The sequence below is a fragment of the Capsella rubella genome, unplaced genomic scaffold (genome assembly GCF_000375325.1).
Source record: "Capsella rubella cultivar Monte Gargano unplaced genomic scaffold, Caprub1_0 scaffold_8, whole genome shotgun sequence".
Classification (NCBI taxonomy): Eukaryota; Viridiplantae; Streptophyta; class Magnoliopsida; order Brassicales; family Brassicaceae; genus Capsella; species Capsella rubella.
Window position 1 is genome coordinate 2,999,741 of NW_006238916.1, and position 20,158 is coordinate 3,019,898.

The window sequence follows — 20,158 nt, forward strand, 5'->3', positions numbered from 1 at the left end:
ACAAATTATAAAACTTAGAGAATTTATTTTAAATCCATGATTGAATAACAGCTAATTTAACTCATCGAAATAAAATTTATGAAACCAATGATAATGACAAGTTGGCTTAACATTGATATTCATTCTCTATAGTATTATTATAGCTATTCCAATATTTAAGCAGCAAAGGCTATGAAAATATATAGGTTCATAAAACTATAAATCTCCATTCCATAGAGGTCATAGTTAGGCCCAACATTGGCCCACAACCCACCACACTCTGTTGATAGTAAATAAGCATAATTGAACATGAATCAACTCCCAAGGAACATGTCCAACTTAGATAGCCCCCGGATATGTTGGTTTTGAAGGTAGTGGGATGATCACTGAAGCTATCAGGAGACGTCCTCTTACAGTGGTTTTGTTCGATAGCATATAGAAAGCCAATCCGGATAAAACGTTCAAGAAAATATAACATTTTAAATCGCGGTTAAATATTTTTTCCTCCAGACTAGCCTATGTACAAAATGTAAATATACAAAATAATCAATTTTGTTAAACAATTTTAAAATTCGTACATCGGACGGGTTTTAATCTAATATCGCCTTGTTTATCTATGATTTATTTGATGTTTGTTGAAGTGGAGATTGTTTCTAGACTCCAGAATTCTCCATAAGACTTCAAAATTTATAACATTTGTGAGTGAATGTTCACTTAATGAACATTTGTTCGAAAAAATCTATATGCTCAGATAGTGGTGAAGCTTATCTTACGTATGAACTCAAGTTTCTTGAAGGCAATACCTTTTTCAAGTAAAACGACGTCACTTTGTGTAGGTTGATCAAAAATCTCAACAAAAAATTAATATCGTTTACTTAGTTTCGCTATTCAACTTAATAACATGATTTATTTTGTAAAGTTAATAAACGATTAAAATGAAAATAAACGAAAATTAACGACTATAAATTAAAAATCAATAAAAAAAAACTACGACTGTTTTAATCCGAAGCAAAATTGAGGTTTTTATTTGGCATTTTCGACAGTTCAAGATTTTGTTTTGACATTTTTCCTGTTTTTAAACTGTGCTAAATGTTAATCAAATCAAGTTGGATATATATCAAGTACTATCATCAACACATGTATTGCTCCAGGTTGTCAAACATAGTACCATTATTACCAACTAACTGATAGTTATGTTTCACCGGTAACACTAACATGCTTCGTTTTGTTTTAACATCATACTAACACTTGCTCACATAATATGCTCACATCTAAGCATGTCTGCTTTTACAATAGGTAAATCCAAAATGAGTTCCTCACATAAATACCAAAGAAGAAGAACTATTTCTTACTTTGAGTGCATTTCTATTATTTGTAGCTCTTCTTCACAAGCTTACCCCTACCCCAACCGGCAGCTGCTGGCTCTCCCCATCTCTCCTAAACTTTCCCCGCTCTTCGGCACGAGCTGCACGAGGTAGAAACTCGTCCCACGTACGGTTCAGAAGCACACAGATCCTTTCATGTTACTTCATTTGCTCAAGTAGTCTCTAATTTTCTCTTTAATCGTAACTCATTGCCACTCTAATGCACACACAAGTGAATGTAAACAAGTAGTATTCCTCATATGACTATTCAAACACAAATGACAATAGTGATAGGGACAGTTTCGAATAAAGATTGTCGTCGGGGAACAAATCCTTCAACTCTTATGTACACCTCCTGAACTTCTAGGGTCTAAAGGACAACAAAATTGTAGAGCTAGAAGAATGAACTAGAGACACATATAGAGTTAAGAAGAAGACTCAAATAGATTTCACTTCTCTTGTGGAAGGCCTTCGGCCTATATGTCCCCTTTTTCGTAATATATATTCGAATACATATTGCATTTTCACTCAGAAAGACAAACAAAGACATTCTAATTCACCTATGTGGTAGGCTAAGGCAAGATCCCTAACTTAACACAGATCTTTCCCTTCATAAAGCCTAGAAAAATTACAGCTTGCAAAATAATACTCTGCCTCACTATCTACCTTGTACACACAAATCTTTCTTCCTCAACCACGAATTGTTCCTAGTTAACTTGCTACAAATCTACTCCACAAACGGCTGAACCAAGGCGATTTGATTTCGCCAGAACCCGTACATTCAGCATCGCCTTCTTCGGCAGTGCTGAAGAGGGTTTGATCCGAGCAGTCTAAAGAAGCCCCACACGCCATATTGTAGGACTGACATGCTGAATGGCATACCCGTAATCTGTCGTCTCCATCGACATCACACTTCTGGATCGATATCTGATTTAGAGAGATCATAAAGAACAAATGTCAATTATCAGAGAATGATAGTGTCTCACCTACAATCATATGAGGAAACTTAGGCAAAGGTATTAATCATAAAAGATTGCAGCTCACCCAACAGGCTAGTCTTTTCGCAGCTTCGTCACAGTAGCTGTTACCGAATATATTAAATAACTTTCGAGCACCACCCGGAAAGAGCCTATTGTAGTTGGGCATGACCACAACTTCCTCAAGCTGCTGAAGAATGCTAGGCTCTCTTGGAGCACAATGTTGTCCTGATATGTCTCTTTCCAACACATCTTTGCACACCAATAAACTTGTAACTAGTTTAGAGCTGTTCTGACATGTGTAGCCAGCATAATCAGAGCAACGGAACTCACAAACCCCATTATCACACACTCCTCCATGTAGGCTGCATTGTTCGTCACAAACAGCTGTATAGTTGAAAAGGAATTTCTTGTCAGATATAATATTGATAAATGTATTCTTGACAGTTGACACAATTTAGATAAATATGGACAACTACCAGTGGAACAGTCGATTCCAGTAAATCCGTTTTCACAAATGCAAACACCCTGCGTTGTGCATTTTCCATGTCCATTGCAATTATTAGGACATGAACCTGCATAGTGAAAAGCATAACTTGTAAATTCAGATCTTAGGGAAATATAGAGACTAGACATGTACAACCATCTGGTTTGAAAGACAGGATACTTACGATTTCTACAGTCATGACCGTGATAACCGAGGAGACAACGACACTTCCCATCAACACAATCTCCATTAAAATTACAAGAACTAGGACACTGGCCAAGCACAGAAACTACGGACGTACTGCAGAGTTCATGGTAAGCCGGACAATTTAATTCACCTACAAACCAAAACACACATGGTTCAAAAGATTTGGTAACAATATGTTATTACTCTTTCAGGAAGGTAAAGAGCATTATTTACCATTAAAACCGGGAAATCGAATTGGTCCACCAGCTTGAGGGCAGAACTTCCATACTCCCTCCACAGCAACCTAGAATTTCACGAGAAAAACATTACTGGTAAAGCCATAAGAGCAGGATATCCTCATCACCATGAATCAAAGTAGAAACAAGTTGAAATAGAACCAATGACTTTATGACTTGTGTTGTTTCTCAACTGCTGTTCAACTATTACAGCTTATGCCCAAAAGCAAGAAAAAATGAAATCTTAGGACAAAAACGAAGATATAGAAGGCATACCTCCAACAAATTGTTTCTACATCTATGCTGATAACAACCATTCCCCTGTGTCATGGAACCACGAACAAACCCAGTACGCACTAAAGATGACGCCATGCACCTATATATAAGCCAAACACTTTCGTGAGCAATATTCCACGTGGATATTTACAAACATAGCAAGAAAGTTAACTAGCAATAACCTGGATTCACTCCCTCTCACTTCACCCAACATTCTGTCAGGCGCACGTGCACTATTTATATCCGTACAAGACCCATCTGAATAGGCAACAAAATATGTACAATAATCTGCTAAGGAAGACTGGCCACCTGCAATATGTTGTGTATGAAATTCATTAGTCTTTACCAACCAAGAAACGAATACAGGATAGGAGTACAGGATAGCACACTTTAGTATATACTATGCTTTACAGATATTACAAGTTACAACCAAGAAACAAGAAAATTATACTTTGCGAAACAGATCATCATGAAGCAGGAAATAACCTAAGTCTATATAGTATAAATGAAATTGAAAGACTTAGATCAGCATGTTCCAATTAATTTACAGGACATACCTTTGTTAGGCTGTGGAAAGTAACGGGCCCATTGAGGCAAGTCTCCGTTATAGCTTAGAATTGGGCAGTAACCTTCGGCCTCTCTGTTGTATGTACAGCCAGATAGTTGGGTTGTGTTACAATGGTAAGCACCTTTCCACATGTTACATGGAGATGTGACAAACTGAGTCCCCTGGTTACGTCCCCAATCAAGACGGTCTGCCATGCTATAATTAGCCTTATACCAGCCACTATCTTCTAATAGCGCTAAAGTCATTTTTGAAACGACTGATCTTGTATCCACGGATCCAGTCATTATCTCATTCATTAGTAGTCTTTTTTCCCAGTGGGAACCGGATGTGCCACGTCCTCCTCCATCCTCAAGTTCTAAACCAGAGAATTTTTGAGAAAATGCCTGTTGAACAATTGATATTCTTATTAATACAGGGCATAAAACTATCGTCACAGGAATTAACTAAATGTATTGATTTCTAAAAAGGAAGTAATTAAAAACATTGAAACTAACTCCGTAATGATGCCGTGAATGCATGACAACCCGAGGAAGCACTACGCGTGTCACTAACCGGCCAAGCTTTTCATCCATTTGTTGCTCAGTTACCTTAAAACATGAAAACAATGGCTTATTCCAAGTTGGCTCGTATAGGAAGTTCAATGATCTCATCCATATGAAGAAGCAATGAAACACGAAAAAAAGAAAAAGCCTGAGGCATGTAATTCACAGCTAACTTTTTCACTGGACTAAGGAGAACATTAATAACTCATCACAAACCTCAGTGCGTCTTCTTTTTCTTTCATCTCTAAAATGAGCAAAGGCATGCGGATCAAAGCCAAGGACATGCATAACCTCATGAATGAGAGTTGCTGAAAGCAAAGTCCCAGATTCTGAAGTCAAATGGCGGGGAGCTACATTGACATGCCCTGAAAAAAGACCAAAACTCTTGGCTTTAGTTTAAAACTCAAAGCAATGCTAAAAATTGTAATCAACTAAAGGAAATGGCCAATTAATTACCAGCGATTGCACGTCCCCATTGATCACGTTCGCAAGCTACAGCCCACGCAAGGGTATTACCAGTAGTAGGTCGTGTGGTTACCAATAGAACTAAATCAGTATCAGCAATACCCTCTGTTTGATTTGAAAGAAACTGATTAGACCAAAGTAAACCTCGCAAGACAAGTTTAAATGGACAAGAAACTGCCACTCAGAAGCAAAACAGCAATGCAATTACCCTCTACATATTCACGAGGAAGCTGCACGCCACCATCTTGTCCACAAGCAGAGTACCCACTTAAACGCAAATTTCCTTTCACAGGTTCAACAGCTAACGCTCTTCTGAACCAATCTGCAGTCTGCTCTAAAGCCTTCATGTGCAAAATTTACAAATCAGTTCAACTGTGTGACACAAGTAGCACTCACTTATCTAAGAAACAAATGATCAACTAAACCTTGCGTAGGCGATGCTTCTTATCCTCCCCAGATATATCATCTAAAGTGCAGTTATACCAGCAATCACCAGAAACTGGAGGTTTTGCATTAGGATTGCAAGCAGGTACAGCACCTAAACTACTTGAAGGAGGCTCACCCAACTGAGTTCAGTAAACCAAATTCAGTTCCCTGACTTAAAAAAAACAAATCCCTATATATCACACTACTGAAAGCTAACAAGAATACACACCTTCACAATATCGCCAACTCTTTGGCAATCACGGTCAAGTGAGTGACCAACAGCATCATAATTCAAGTAAATCCTAATAGGTTGTTTCACATCCTTCTCCTCCTCCTCAGAAACACTAAGCAACGCTCTCCCATTACGAAGATACTCTTTATCCTCACTTCTTGGCTCATGATAAACCTGAGGAGTAACCGAATACACTTTCCGACCCGGTCTCTTCCTCTGCTCTATAATCTCATCATGTATACAAGAATGAGAAGTTACTCCATCAACTCCACTCTCCACACCTCCCAAATGTACTCTATGATGATTATGATGATGCCTAGCTTTCCCATCAGCAGCTCCACACCACAACAGAATCAACACAACCTGAAAAAAAAACAAATTGAACTATTAAAACAGTAACTGTAGCTAACTAAAGATACTGCAAGTAAAGTAAAGACAATACACTTCTTAATATACAAAACGAAATGAGCAATTTTGCTGAAAAGGGAAAGTTTAACTAAACAAAAGATCTGATTTTGAGCAAAACCCAGGAACCAAAACAAACCCTAAGAATCAAAAAAAAATAGCTTCTTACTTAAAGAAACTTACCAAAGAAATGAAGAATCGAAGCTGGTAGAGATTAACAAAGAACCTAAAACAACAACAACACTTAGCTACAACAACCTCCATGGAATTCACAGAGCTTCACTTCCATCAAATCTCACACCCGGATCCAATCAAACTCAGTGCATCTCATTCGATTGTACTGAGTTTTAAACTCACCCACCCAAAAAAAAAAAAGCAAATCCCAAGCTTGAGCTCTGAAGAAAGATAAAAAATCAAAGCTTTGAAAAATTCAATTTTTTTTTATAAAAAATGAGAGAGAGAGTTAGGGTTTTTGTTGGGTAAGTAAAGACTGATTCAAAACAGGTGATCTAGATTCCAGCAACCTCAATAACAACAACAACAACAACAACAAATTATCTCAGATTTTTTTTTTTTTTTTTTTTTTTTTTTTTTGCAATCTCTCGACAATGAAACAAGTGACACTAAAGGATGAGAGAGAGAAAACAAAAAAAAAAAAGGAGAGAGAGAGAGAGTCAAATGGATTGGGTAGGAGTGGGTGTAGGGTAGGATATAATGTTATATAATTACAATTATTATAATTATAATTATTAGGGACCCTAATTATTATTGTTTGATTTAAATTTTAAAGTGTGTAATTTATTTATAATCTTTTATGGTTAAAAGCTGCAAATTAGTTTAGTAATATACTTTTTTGGTATTAAATTACACGTAATATATAATTGTTGATTTTTTTTTTTTCTAATGAAAACTGTTGGGGACATAATATTAGCTGGCTCTTCACTCTCCAACTCATCGTTCTTATCTTTTAAATATATGTTTCTATATATATATAAGCATTTTTAAGCATAAATGTGAAAAATAGATAATCTTGAGTTTTATGGATTGTTATTTGGATTAATGTATACTCTAGATATGTAGATAAATTTGTATGTAAAAAAAAAAGCTTATAAGGTTAAACAATTATATTTTAAAATTAATTTATTGATTTCTCTCGGAAGTAACTTTTGTAAACAAGATATATTTTTTATAAATTTTTTATAAGGTATTTGTATGATATTTATTAAGTACTAATAAGATTTAGATAGATTTAAAGGACATTTATGTATGTTTTGTAAATTTGCATATGTATTTTTTTGGTAGATTAAACAATTTAAAGGATTTTTTATAAGGTTTTGAGGGTACTTTTGAAAAGTGATATTAGAAAATATGCATTTTCAAAAAATTTACTTTAAAATTAATACAAGTTAAAGTAGAATTGTAGGCACAAGAGAATGACTATTCCATAACCATACTAAAAAATGTTTACAAATTCAAATAAATTAGTAAAGAATAGACAATTGCATTGCCGGGTAGTAGTCGTACAAAATTGAAAGGTTAATAATAAAATATTTAAATTTTAAATAAAGATTTATTTTTCATATTTATTCATTCATTCACATGGGTTTGATTTAACAATTATAACATTATTACAAAAGAAAAAAAAATTGATACATAACTTTAATATAATATCCACTAATTTTATAATCGACTCTTCTCAACTGTGAATTCAGTGAATTCAATCTCTTTGGAAATATTAACATATACTTCTTCATATTCTTCATTCTTAGCATCCTATCCATTTTTGTTACAGCTTCTCCAGATCTTCGGTCAACTTTCTTCCATCAAATGTGCATGTTTTAAAGAATTGGCTATCCACCTTGGAAGATATTTGTTAAAAAAAAAAAGTATAATTGTTTATATTCTTTGAATAAATATGAATTGGAATTTCAAGAGATTTATAATTTCTGTTCTTTTGTCGTGTTTTGGTGATTAATTTGAATTTTCCGATTAAAACGCAAAAAGAAAATAAGAAGTTTAAGAAATTTGTACCTTTAGATTTGGTATTATGATACTTAAACAACTTTGTTTTATAGAGTGTTTTAAATGTTGCTTTTGGATTTGTTACCTTTGTGTTCAAAAATCTGTCTTTCGAAATTTTTAAAAAAAACTTTTGTATTCAAAATTAAAATGACTGCATGCAACAGTGTGGTTGCTTTCTAGCTATGCGTTTTTGGTCAAGATTTGTAGTAATGGCTCCAGCTATTTACGTGTTCAATATCACAAACAAAGTCGCACTATAATTTATATATAATAGTTGGTAGATTAAAGTTCCACCAGCAACTTAAATTAGCCCTTTCGACTATAAGTGGATATAGACGTCTCACTTTTCTTTTTGTTAATGGTTTTACAAATCCTCACCATATACTAGAGAATTAAGTATACATTAGTTCTTTCTTTGACATACTAATAATTTAAAGAACTAATTGAATAATTTGAGATACATGTTATATAATGTGTTATACATGTTGTATAATGTGCTAGATTTGCTAAAAAGTGAGAATTTGAGATACATGTTATATAATGTGTTGATGGTTTTATTGGATTAAGTATACATTTACTCTTTTAAAAAAATTTAACGTTAATTAATCAAGGTAAATATATCTAATAATTTTATAAAAATGAAGAAAATGATATTCAAAATAAGAATGAGGTGATTTTATTTATTTTTTCTTATTAATGGATGACAATTTGTCACAATTTTTTTTTAAAAAAAAATTTAACAAATAGAAGATGCTTATTTTAATTTAAAGTTTTTTTTAATGCGCTATTAAAACGCCAATCAAACATTTCGACTTTATATTTTTATCATCGATAATCAGCGATATTTTCTAGCAATTTTCTACTTAACTCTAAAATTATTGCTAGTGTTGCTGGTTTTATTGGCGAAAATTTTGAATTAGTCATCGCAATGTTTCCGTAAACAACTTATTTATAGAATAAACTTCTATCGATTTGACGATTCGAAACAGGGTCATAATGAAATGAAATAGCATGTTTATTGAAAAAAGCTTGTATTTGATGGTAAGAAATCATACTAATATATCTTTGTTATTATCTTAATTACATCTTCATTTCTGTAAAATAACCTAATTACTTCATGAAACAAGAATCTTTCTAGTGTTTGTTCTTTTCTTTTTGACGTTTGTTCTTTAAACGGTTACTTTTCCTCAACACAGGCCTAAGCCCATTAAAAAGGGAGACTGTAAGAGTATGCACAAAAATTAGGAATCCAACTTAATTTATCAAATATACAAACAAGTTGAAGCCCAATTATAAGTATACTTATAAGCTATGCGAATAATAGAGTAGCTAAGGAGATGATGCGTCTAGACCACATGAGATTTACACGTTAACGGAGAGCTAGTGAACAAAGAGTTGAGCTCATTGTACCTCAAAATATCAAACCCATTCATCTCCATAAGCTTTTTCTGTTTAGTCTTAAACCGTTGTCGAAAAAGACCTTCGAATGATGGTTCTGTGGATGTCCTAAGAAAAAAGAGGTAACCAAGGATGAAATGAATGGACGTGACAAAGAAACAGATTGGTTCCATTACATCCCAACTTAGTTCCCAGAAGGTAAGACGCATAAAGCCTATAGTTTGCACAGCTAGGAACCCGAGACCGCAATATAACTCGGCCTTTACTATGCGTTTGGCCTTAATGTCAATACACTTCTTTGTAGTCTCAAGCTGAAGTAACTCTTCTTTCCTTGGATCGTTTGGGAGTGGTGATGTTTGCTTGATCATTGCCTCCATTGACTTAACTATCTAAAATAAAAGAGAAACATTTTGTGAGAAATCTATTATAATATGTTGCATTTGGAACCACTAACTTTAAATTACACCAAATATATATTTTAATTTGAATATTTTTTTATAACATATGAAAAGAACATACGTGTAGAACACTAAAAAAATATTGTAAATGAAACTAGACAATCTACTAAAAATAATTTGGATATATAGTATTTGTTGTGGATATATCATTGATTTTGTGTAATTTTTGTAATTTTACCCTTTACTTTTTGAAAATGTAAATAAATCATACAAAGTCAAAAATAATACGTAATGTAAGTTTTATACACATATTTTTTTTTGCGATCACATACATTAGTTTTTGATAAACTCTAATGGTTGATTTAAACTTTTGTCATGAAAGGTTTAATTTGATATATTATTTGTTATTATTTCACCAATTTATTGGTAAGAAAACAGGAAAAAATGTCATAAAAATCCCAAACTTTCAAACATGGGACGATTTAATCATGAACTTTGAAAAAATCATTTTAATCACACAGTTTATGTTCACTTTTCTGTAAAATAGTTAAGTTTATGTTATTTTATATTTATTTAAAGGTGAAAGGTTAAAATTACAAAAATTGACGATTTTGAAGAATTGTTTTTCCTCAAACCCATCTATCATCTATGTATCATTTATGTTTTTTTTTTTTTTTTGATGTATCATTTATGTTATTATAAAGTGTTATCAAAAAGTAAAATACTAAAAGACTAAAAGACCAAGAACTCAAGAGAGGCTACTACTAGTTAGAGATTCACCTGATGAGGATGAAGGAAAACGATATTTCCTAAAACAACAACGCAACCAGAATGATCCAAAGAGTTAGCGATTAGAGAACCTTGCTCATCATTCCCACAGCTCTCACAACAAATCCGAACAAACTCAAAATACGAAACAGAGCTTTTAGGGATCTCTCTAAGTCTAGCTTTCACCTTCTCAGTTTGATATATTCTCAACAGCTTCTTTGTCTCACTTATAGACAAACCCATCACTGCTGCTTCCTCTCGTCTCGGCGGAGCAACGGATTCGATATTGATCCCGACAATACGGTCTGTAAGATTCGGACCATTAGGTGATGTCATGTAGTACTTACGATAGATCTTTGTGTTTGATGGTGAGAGTTGTCTGAACAATGAGTGTTGTGTTGTTGTTGTTGTTACATTGGATTTGTAACTGTTAATGAGACGTTTTGTGATAACTCTGCGTAGAGCCATTAAGAGAGAGAGTGTGTGTGTCTTTGTTGTGAATTGGGTAATAAAAATCTTTTGGCAATAAGGCATTTTATATAGTCCGATTCTTTAGGTTAAAAAATGTAAAAGGAAGAGAAGTTAATGATTCTTATTTTATTTGATTTTTTTAACTGTAGTAAATAGGAATCTTTTTATTCTGAGGAAATTAAGAATCTTTTATGAAAAAAGATTCTTAGAGAATCTCAGTAATTTTGGTAAGAAGACAAAGAGTATAAGAGAATATTAGATAACACGTTGTTTGGACAAAAGTAATCGATTCGTTTAGAGACTACGGAAAACGAGAGAAACAGTCGAATATTGTTTTTATTGATTTAGAATATCAAATAGCAGCTACAAGAATCAAAGCACAATGAATAATCTATGAAATCTTGTCAAGTTTCCAGAGTTGATTCGTGTGCCTTGAAGGTTTGGAGAGTCTCTTGAGCTCTTTTTTTCTCCCCCAATTGTGTCGATGTAGCTCTCCTTTTATAGAGAAATCCTCTTAAGCTAATCCTCATGGGATTGGGCTAAGAAACCGCCTCTTCACAAGATAATCACGCCTTTTTTCCTATTTTCGTGGTCAGATAAGGTTGCTTCACAACAGAACAAAGTCGGTCTATTAATCTTGCTACGGCCCGTATCGGCCCGCATCGACCCGTATCGGCCCGTTTCGGCCCGCATCGACCCATATCGGCCCAGTTCCTGTCGTTGGCCCGTTTTGATAGAATCTTCTAAAGAATATCCACTTGTTATATATATATATATACATTTCATCATATTTTCAATAGAACTTATCTACTATAATTTATATGATTAAAATTATGTCCAACAGTTTGCCCCCCACTCTCTATTTTCTTAGTAAGAATTTAGAGAGTAGTGAAAATATACTATAACTATATCTATAAAGCTAATATAGTTTTTATAAATAAATGCCATGAACATACCTTAGACATTGAAGTTGTTGGGTGTGGCCCACGTTGAAAGTGTGCATATTTATTTACATATCTTGTTTCTCTTCCTTCCTCACAAGTGTTAAAGGCATGTGGGCCTGGACTTGAATAGTACAATCCATTATAACACCAAACCTTTTCGTGTGTGTGCTTATAATCATTGTTTTCTTGTGAGTTTATTATCTCATGGACTTTTATATGGCCTTCTTCATTTCAAAGTGGGCTTATGATATCTTCAGCCCATCACGAAATACATCCCTATAAGCCCATTTCTCCTTCAGTTGATGTCTCTTAGCTCCCCCTTTATTATTTTTTTTGCTTTGACGAACCCTAGAACTCCAGAAGCCATTTTTGCGGCTTTGTTTTACAAGTGACCATATCACCTTGCAAAGCATAAGGCAATGCCTCTGGTTCCTTTACACAACAAATATAATTCTTTTTCCTGCTTCTATTATTTGTAGAGATATTATAATTTTCAGAAGTTCTAAATCTCTTTGTTTGCTAACTCTTTTTTTTTGCTACTTTTTACAGCGGCTTGTGATTCTACTCTCCTCCATACTTATGGAGTCTCGTTCTCCTTAGTAGAATTCAGGTAATTTCAATCTCCTTTGTGGCATGGGTCGTATTCAATTCTTAAGGTGACAGTTCACCATAAATGGGTGATTCCCGTGGCCTTGTAGTTGGTTTGGCCACTGTTGGTGACAGAGTAAAGGTGCGCCGTCGGTCGAGTTCGAGTGCTGAAAATAGAATGGCTCCTACCAGCATGTCGCAGGATGTGAAGCTTTTACATAATAACCCACCCTCAGTTTTGAAAGAAGACGATATTTTCAAACTCAGGAGAACTTATAGTCTGTCCCCATCCCTCACACTAAGGCTTCCACTACCCTCAGAACGAGCAGCAGATGCAAAGCATAACGAGGTTGTTGTCTATGAGCTGTATTTTGCCGCGGGTTTACGGGAAGTTATTCCGTCTCTTATTGCTAAGATGGCCAAACGCTTAGCAGTTTCTCCTGGCCAATTTTATCCATCAGCCTGGCGACTGTTAATTGCTATTCAAACTTTTGGAGAGCTAGAATCCATTGCTATAGAAGCAGAAGAGGTGTTGTACGCGTACTACATTTCGAAATTTGACTCTGATCCTGGGAGATATTCTCTGCATCCAAGGAACCATCCTCCCTTAGCCCTTGACGTTGAGTGCCATGTTAGGAGGTCGCTTGAAGAAGGATGGCGAGAGAAATATATTTTTATGAAAGTGGGTGATAATCCTGGTTTTCCTACTTCTTGGTTTGTTGCAGGTGTTAAAACCAAGGCAAATCCAGTTGGTAGAGCTGGAGCTCTTGAAGTAGTAAAACGTCCATTGCGATATCGTAACGTTGAGTTCTTGACTAGCGAGTTCGCTTTAGAGTACAGCACCATTTGGGGTTAGTGAACGTCAATAAACGTCAGTTTTTTTTTTAATTCCTTCACGAACTGTAAATTAATAGTTGACTTGTTGCTTCATGTTTTGCTACAGGATCCAATATGTCTAGCAACCAGCGGTGTTCTACTACAGATATTTATGCAAAGTTCATGGCAGCTTCTGGAAAGTTGGCAGAAGCTAACCCTTCATCATCACTTCAAATGCTAGCTGATTCTGGAGATGACATTCAAATTCTATGAGATCTTTCTACACATAAGCGTAAAACTCAGAGCGACACTGCCACTTCATCAGACGCAAGGCGACTGAAGACTGTCTCGGTTCAGCCCTCTCCTAGTGAGCTGGTTACTAGTTCTAGTAGCTCAATTGTTGATGAGTTGAAATCGAAGATACTTTCTCGTAACTTTGAATCTCTAGCTACTACAGGGACTGATGGTGTTTACTGTGATCTTCTCAAGGTATTCTTTTTCTCATAAACACTACTCTCTTTACATCTGTAGTTTAAAAATCGTTGTTATAAAGCTGGTCCTTCTATCAGCTTTAATTTTGCAATGTTCCTTACTACCCTTTTTTTTACTAGGCAATGTCTGCCTTCTATCTTGCTGAAAAGAAACTGTCTTCCGAGCATCAAATCAATGAAGCTCTGAGACGTGAAGTTGACAATGAGAAGTCGAAGAATGATTTTGCTCACAAGACCATTGCTTCTAAAAATGATGAGATCTCTGGTCTAGAATCAAGGGTGCGGGAACATGATCAAACCATCCTTGATCTCCAGGCTGCAAATTCCAATTCAATGATGGAAAAAGAACTACTTCAGCAAGAGATTGTGGCTCTTAAGAAGCGGAACGAAGTCTTGAAATATGAGCTAGACTTTTATTTGAGCGGGGCTGCTATCATAGCTCGATGGGAAGCTTCGCGTGAATGCTTGTTGGGAGAACACAACATATGGAAGTTGGACGAATTGGATGCGCAATATCAAACTGTGATACGTAGCCAAGCACAGTTCAAAGGAATGCCTCCTCCGACGTTCGATGAATCTCTTGTTTCGATCAAGGCACAAGAGCAAGCCGGTTTCGGGCAAAGCACCTCAAACCCTACTCTCCTATGACAAGCTTCACCTTTCTTATTTCATTCTAATCAGTTTGCTTGGTAATGTCGAAAATTAATTAGTACTTTGTATGTTCCAGAGCCATTTGTGGTAGACAATGATGTGGTATTGTTGACAATTTTATAAATTTCCAAACATGATCTGTCTCTGTCAAGTTGCGTCATGGGACAGTTTTGTTATAGCGTTTTTTTCCACCGAGTAATTCTTTTTGTGAAGCCCTTTTATTTATCAATGTCGTTGTTTGTTGTTCTTTTTTTTTTTTTTTTTTTTTTTTTTTTTTTTCAGTCGAGTAATTTCTCTTTATTGAGATTCTTATTGTATACTCGTAATAGTATTTTTGCGCGTTCTCGCGAAATCGCGAGTAAAGATGTTTTGATGATGACTTGCATCTTGGCGATGGCTTGCATCGTGACAACGTCTTGCATCGTGACGACGTCTTGCATCGTGACGACGTCTTGCATCGTGACGGCGACTAGCATCGTGACAACGTCTTGCGTCGTGACGACGTTTTGCCTTGTGTCGACGACGTTTTGCCTCGTGACGACGACTTGCATCATGGCGATGGCTTGCATCGTGACAACGTCTTGCATCGTGACGACGATTTGCATCGTGACGATGTGTTGCATCGTGACGACGTCTTGTATCGTGACGACGATTTGAATCGTGACAACGCCTCGTGATGACGTCTTGCATCGTGACGATGTCTAGCTTCGTGACGACGTCTAGTATCGTGACGACGTCTAGCATCGTGACAACGTCTTGCGTCGTGACGACGTTTTGCCTTGTGTCGACGACGTTTTGCCTCGTGACGACGACTTGCATCATAGCGATGGCTTGCATCGTGACAACGTCTTGCATCGTGACGACGATTTGCATCGTGACGATGTCTTGCATCGTGACGACGTCTTGTATCGTGACGACGATTTGAATCGTGACAACGCCTCGTGATGACGTCTTTTTTTTTTTTTTTTTTTTTCTTTTTTTTTTTTTTTTTTATGCCCACATTATTTGTATCTAGATTCAGGGACGTGCCCTTTGTTTTGTTATCCTTAACCAGAAAATCCTCTTTTATTAAGATCATTGTTCAAAACTTAGAGCAAAGGTTGAAAGCTAAACCAAATAAACACCAAAAGTCGATAACAAACACCAATAACACCGTTGAAAGCTTGAAATAACTAAAAGTAGTATCTTTTCAGATGAAGAGCATTCCAGCTATTGGAAAGAGTTTTTCCATCTTTATCTTGTAGTTTATATGCTCCTGAACCTCGGACTTCGACAATCTTGTAAGGACCTTCCCAAGTGGGGCCGAGTTTTCCAGCTCCTTCTTCCATCGTATTTTGAAAAGTGCGTCGTAAGACCCAATCTCCTACTTGGAATGTCCGTGTTCGGACATTTTTGTTGTAGCTCCTAGCCACTTCCTGTTGATAACACCAATTCTGAACTCTTGCTTTTTCTCGTTTCTCGTCTAGTAGATCGAGTTCGAGACTCATCAATTCTTCGTTTTCTTGCAAATTTGGGTGCTCTGTTCGTGCTGTTTTCACACCTACTTCGCAAGGTATTACCGCTTCCATCCCATATACTAACGAAAACGGTGTTTCACCGGTCGATGTCTTAGTAGTGGTACGGTAAGCCCATAACACGCCTGGGAGTTCTTCTACCCACTTGCCCTTAGACTTTTCGAGACGTTTCTTTAGCAATTTGACTATTGTTTTGTTTGAAGCTTCAGCTTGGCCATTAGATTGTGGGTGTCTAGGCGTCGCAAAACTTAGTTTGATTCCCCAGTCTTCGCAGAACTTCTTAACACCGTTACTCGCAAATTGAGGTCCGTTGTCAGTGACAATTTCATGAGGCACCCCAAACTTGCATATAATATGCTTCCATATAAAGCTTTTAACTTCTTGCTCCTTGACTTGGCTGAACGCTTCTGCTTCCACCCATTTTGAAAAATAGTCTGTCACCACTAATAGAAAAACTTTTTGGGCGGGTGCCATTGGCAGCTTTCCAACTATATCCATACCCCACTTCATGAATGGCCATGGTGAACTGATTGTTTTCAAGTTTTCTGGTGGTAGTTTTGAAACATTAGCAAATCTTTGGCACTTATCACATTGTCGAACGAATCGTGCAGCATCTTCATTCATTGTCGTCCAGTAATATCCAACTCTCTTGGCTCTCAATACTAGATTTCGTGCACCCGAATGGTTTCCACACTCTCCTAAATGTAGTTCGGCCAGAACTTTCTGAGCTTCATTCGCCGTAATACACTTCAAAAAGGGGCCCGAAAATGACCTACGATATAGTTTTCCTTTATCGAGAACATACCGTGCAGCTTGTTGCTTAATCTTTCTGCATTCAGCGCGATCCGTTGGTAAGACGCCGCTCTGAAGATAGTCGAGGATTGAGGTCATCCAATTCGGCGTTTCGCCTTCTGTTGTTACGCAAGATTCTTGCTTTTCTATGTCTTTGTTAGTCGCCGGCCATTGTAAGATCAATAGTGGTACATTGACTGAGGCGTCAGTTTTGAGTGCGGATCCAAGATTAGCAAGCGCATCTGCGTGATTGTTCTCCTCTCTTGGGATCTGACTAATTTTGCAGTTATCAAATGTCTTGATAAGTTCCTTCGTTACGTTCAAGTATCTTGCCATACTAGAGTCTTTCGCTTGGTAATCTCCTTGGGTTTGGTTAACGACTAGCTGTGAGTCGCTAAAAACTGCTAAGTTTTGTGCTCCGAACTCTCGAGCTAATGTTAGCCCTGCTATCAACGCCTCATACTCTGCTTCGTTGTTGGTAGCACGAAAATTACATCTAACTGCCCTTGAAGCTATCTCTCCTGCTGGAGATGTAAGAACAAGGCCTAAACCAGTTCCTCGAATGTTGCTGGAGCCGTCGACATATAGCTTCCATTCCCCATTTCTTGTCCCATCGTGAAGCGTTTTTACCTCTTCTTTCACTTCTGGGATTAGGTTCGGTGCAAATTCTGCCACAAAATCAGCTAACACTTGTGACTTTATGGCTGTGGTTGGTCTATATATAACGTCATATTCTCCAAGCTCGACTGCCCATTTAGCTAATCTTCCTGAAACTTCTGGCTTGTGGAGCACTGCTTTGATGGGTGATGAGGTTACTAGTATGATAGGATGAGCTTGGAAGTATGGACGTAGTTTTCGTGCTGCTGTTATCAGTGCAAGTGCTAGTTTCTCTAGGTGGCTGTATCTTGTTTCTGCTTCTAAGAGAGACTTGCTCACGTAATATACAGGATATTGTTTGTTTCCTTCTTCACGTACGAGGACTCCGCTAACAGCATGTTCTGACACAGCAAGATACAACAACAACACTTCTCCATCCGTGGCTTTTGCTAAAACAGGAGGCGAAGTGAGGTACTCTTTCAAATGTTTTAGTGCTTTTTCGCAGTTGTCGTCCCATACAAAGTCTGTTGGCTTCGGTTTTCTCAAAGCAGAGAAAAAGGGTGAGATCTATCAGAGAGTCTTGAGATAAATCTGCTGAGTGCAGCCATCCTACCAGTAAGTTTCTGCACTTCACTTACGTTCCTTGGAGGAGCGATACTTTGAATTGCTCTTATCTGGTCTGGATTAGCTTCTATTCCTCGGTATGTGACAATATATCCAAGAAACTTCCCTGAGCTGACACCAAACGAGCATTTTGAAGGATTTAGCTTCATATTGTATTTGCGTAGGGTGGTGAACGCTTGATGCAAGTGCACAATGTGGTCTTCAGCCACTAATGACTTCACAAGCATATCATCAATATAAACCTCCATAGTTTGACCAAGTTGGCTAGCGAACATCATATTCACAAGTCTTTGGTACGTAGAGCCAGCATTTTTCAAACCAAACGGCATCACTTTATAACAATATATGCCTCGTGTAGTCATGAAGGCGGTTTTTTCTTGGTCTTCTGGATGCATTAGGATTTGATTGTAGCCGCTAAAAGCATCCATGAAACTCATTAGTTGGTGTCCAGCAGTGGCGTCTACTAACTTGTCGATGTGGGGTAGTGGGAATGGATCTTTAGGGCATGCCTTATTAAGATCAGTGAAGTCTATACAAACCCGCCATTTTCCGTTTTTCTTTCGGACTACCACAACATTGGCTAACCACTCCGGATATTGTACTTCACGTATGAATCCTGCCTCTAGAAGGTTTTGGACTTCTTTATTAATTATGGAATCGCGCTCAGGTGCAAACTTTCTCCGTTTTTGTCTAACTGGTGTGTGATCGGGATCTACTTCTAGACGATGCATGATGATATTTGGGTCGATCCCAGGCATATCGGCGTGCGTCCATGCGAAGCAATCGGCGTTCGATCTCAGAAAGTCAATAAGCCTTTTGCGTATATCGGTTGGAAGTTTCGAACCTACGTTCACTCGTTTGTCAGGATCATCTTCGAGCAGTGGCACCTCATCAAGTTGTTCCACCTCTGGTTCTTCGCTGTGAGGCACCAACGGTGGTTTCTGTAATTGCTACAATTGTTGACTTTTACCTTTTAAGGTAGTCTGATAGCACGAGCGTGAGCTCTCTTGTTCTCCTACTATCTCTTTAACTCCCCATGGGGTGGGAAATTTGATAGTCTGGTGTAGAGTTGATGGAATGGCTCCCATGTCATGAATCCAAGGACGTCCCATAATAGCATTGTAAGCTGAAGCACAATCTACTACCAAAAACTTCGTATGTTTATTGACTCCCTCTGCATATACTGGAAGTGTCACTTCGCCAATAGATTGCTTGACTTCACCGCTGAAACCTACTAATGGAGTAGATTTTCGTGTTAATCCTTCCTCGTTGAGACCCAACTCTTTGTACGCTTGCATATAAAGAATGTTAGTAGAGCTTCCATTGTCGACTAAGATTCGCTTCATCAAACAGTTAGCAACTGTCAATTTTATGACCAACGCATCGTGATGTGGAGTTGATATGCTGCTCTCATTAGCGGTAAAGGTTATAGTGCATGATGTCATACCACCTTGTGTAAAGTCTCCTTTGCTTTGATAGTTTTTGACTGCTCTAGTGTTTCGTTTCGCAGCTGAGTGAGTTATCCCACTTATTTCTGATCCTCCAGAGATAACATTGATGACTCGATCATGTTTAGGAGGTGAAGCCGGAGCGTTGGTAGTTATAGCTTTTTTAGTGTTGTCGCCGTTCATACGGTTGCGGGTTCTATCAGACAGGTATTCTCTTAAGTGACCTTTTTTCAGGAATTCGTTAACTTCCATTCTCAGTGTGATGCAGTCTTCTGTTTTATGGCCGTGATCTTTGTGGAATTCACACCACTTAGAGGTGTCACGCGTATTGTCTGGTGCTTTCATCTTTGAAGGCCATCTTACAGCTCCACCCATTTCTCTCAGCACACCGACTAACTGTGCGTGAGAAATTGAGAGGTTACTAATGTCTGGCCATGTTGATGATTTAGGCTTTCCGTCGTCTGCGCCGCTCAATGGTCGATGCGTACTTCTT

At 37.1% G+C, this 20,158-nt stretch overlaps 3 protein-coding genes across 4 annotated transcripts; 1 reads left to right on the plus strand and 2 right to left on the minus strand.

Moving 5' to 3' along the window:
• Positions 1-1,768: 1,768 nt before the first annotated feature.
• Positions 1,769-6,738, minus strand: LOC17875516. Its single transcript, XM_023782552.1, has 15 exons — positions 6,327-6,738; positions 5,736-6,101; positions 5,506-5,646; positions 5,289-5,421; positions 5,072-5,185; positions 4,832-4,980; positions 4,568-4,660; positions 4,063-4,456; positions 3,688-3,814; positions 3,506-3,605; positions 3,228-3,297; positions 2,992-3,144; positions 2,800-2,895; positions 2,388-2,707; positions 1,769-2,270 (listed from the first exon to the last, which is right to left on the minus strand). Exons 1-15 carry the CDS (start codon positions 6,405-6,407, stop codon positions 2,055-2,057), a joined length of 2,553 nt encoding a protein of 850 aa, XP_023638320.1. The 5' UTR covers positions 6,408-6,738; the 3' UTR covers positions 1,769-2,054.
• A 2,724-nt stretch (positions 6,739-9,462) lies between these two features.
• LOC17875120 (calcium uniporter protein 4, mitochondrial) lies at positions 9,463-11,197 on the minus strand. The gene is made up of 2 exons (XM_006280824.2): positions 10,742-11,197; positions 9,463-9,952 (listed from the first exon to the last, which is right to left on the minus strand). Exons 1-2 carry the CDS (start codon positions 11,195-11,197, stop codon positions 9,512-9,514), a joined length of 897 nt encoding a protein of 298 aa, XP_006280886.1. The 3' UTR covers positions 9,463-9,511.
• A 1,494-nt stretch (positions 11,198-12,691) lies between these two features.
• LOC17876220 lies at positions 12,692-14,866 on the plus strand. Of its 2 annotated transcripts, XM_023783784.1 has the most exons (4): positions 12,692-12,754; positions 12,843-13,583; positions 13,676-14,037; positions 14,160-14,866. In XM_023783784.1, exons 2-3 carry the CDS (start codon positions 12,911-12,913, stop codon positions 13,819-13,821), a joined length of 819 nt encoding a protein of 272 aa, XP_023639552.1. In that variant the 5' UTR covers positions 12,692-12,754; positions 12,843-12,910; the 3' UTR covers positions 13,822-14,037; positions 14,160-14,866. The 2 variants fall into 2 exon arrangements, with proteins under 2 accessions (XP_023639552.1, XP_006281200.2); XM_006281138.2 differs by lacking the exon at positions 12,692-12,754 and having other exon boundaries at positions 12,761-13,583.
• Positions 14,867-20,158: the final 5,292 nt, after the last annotated feature.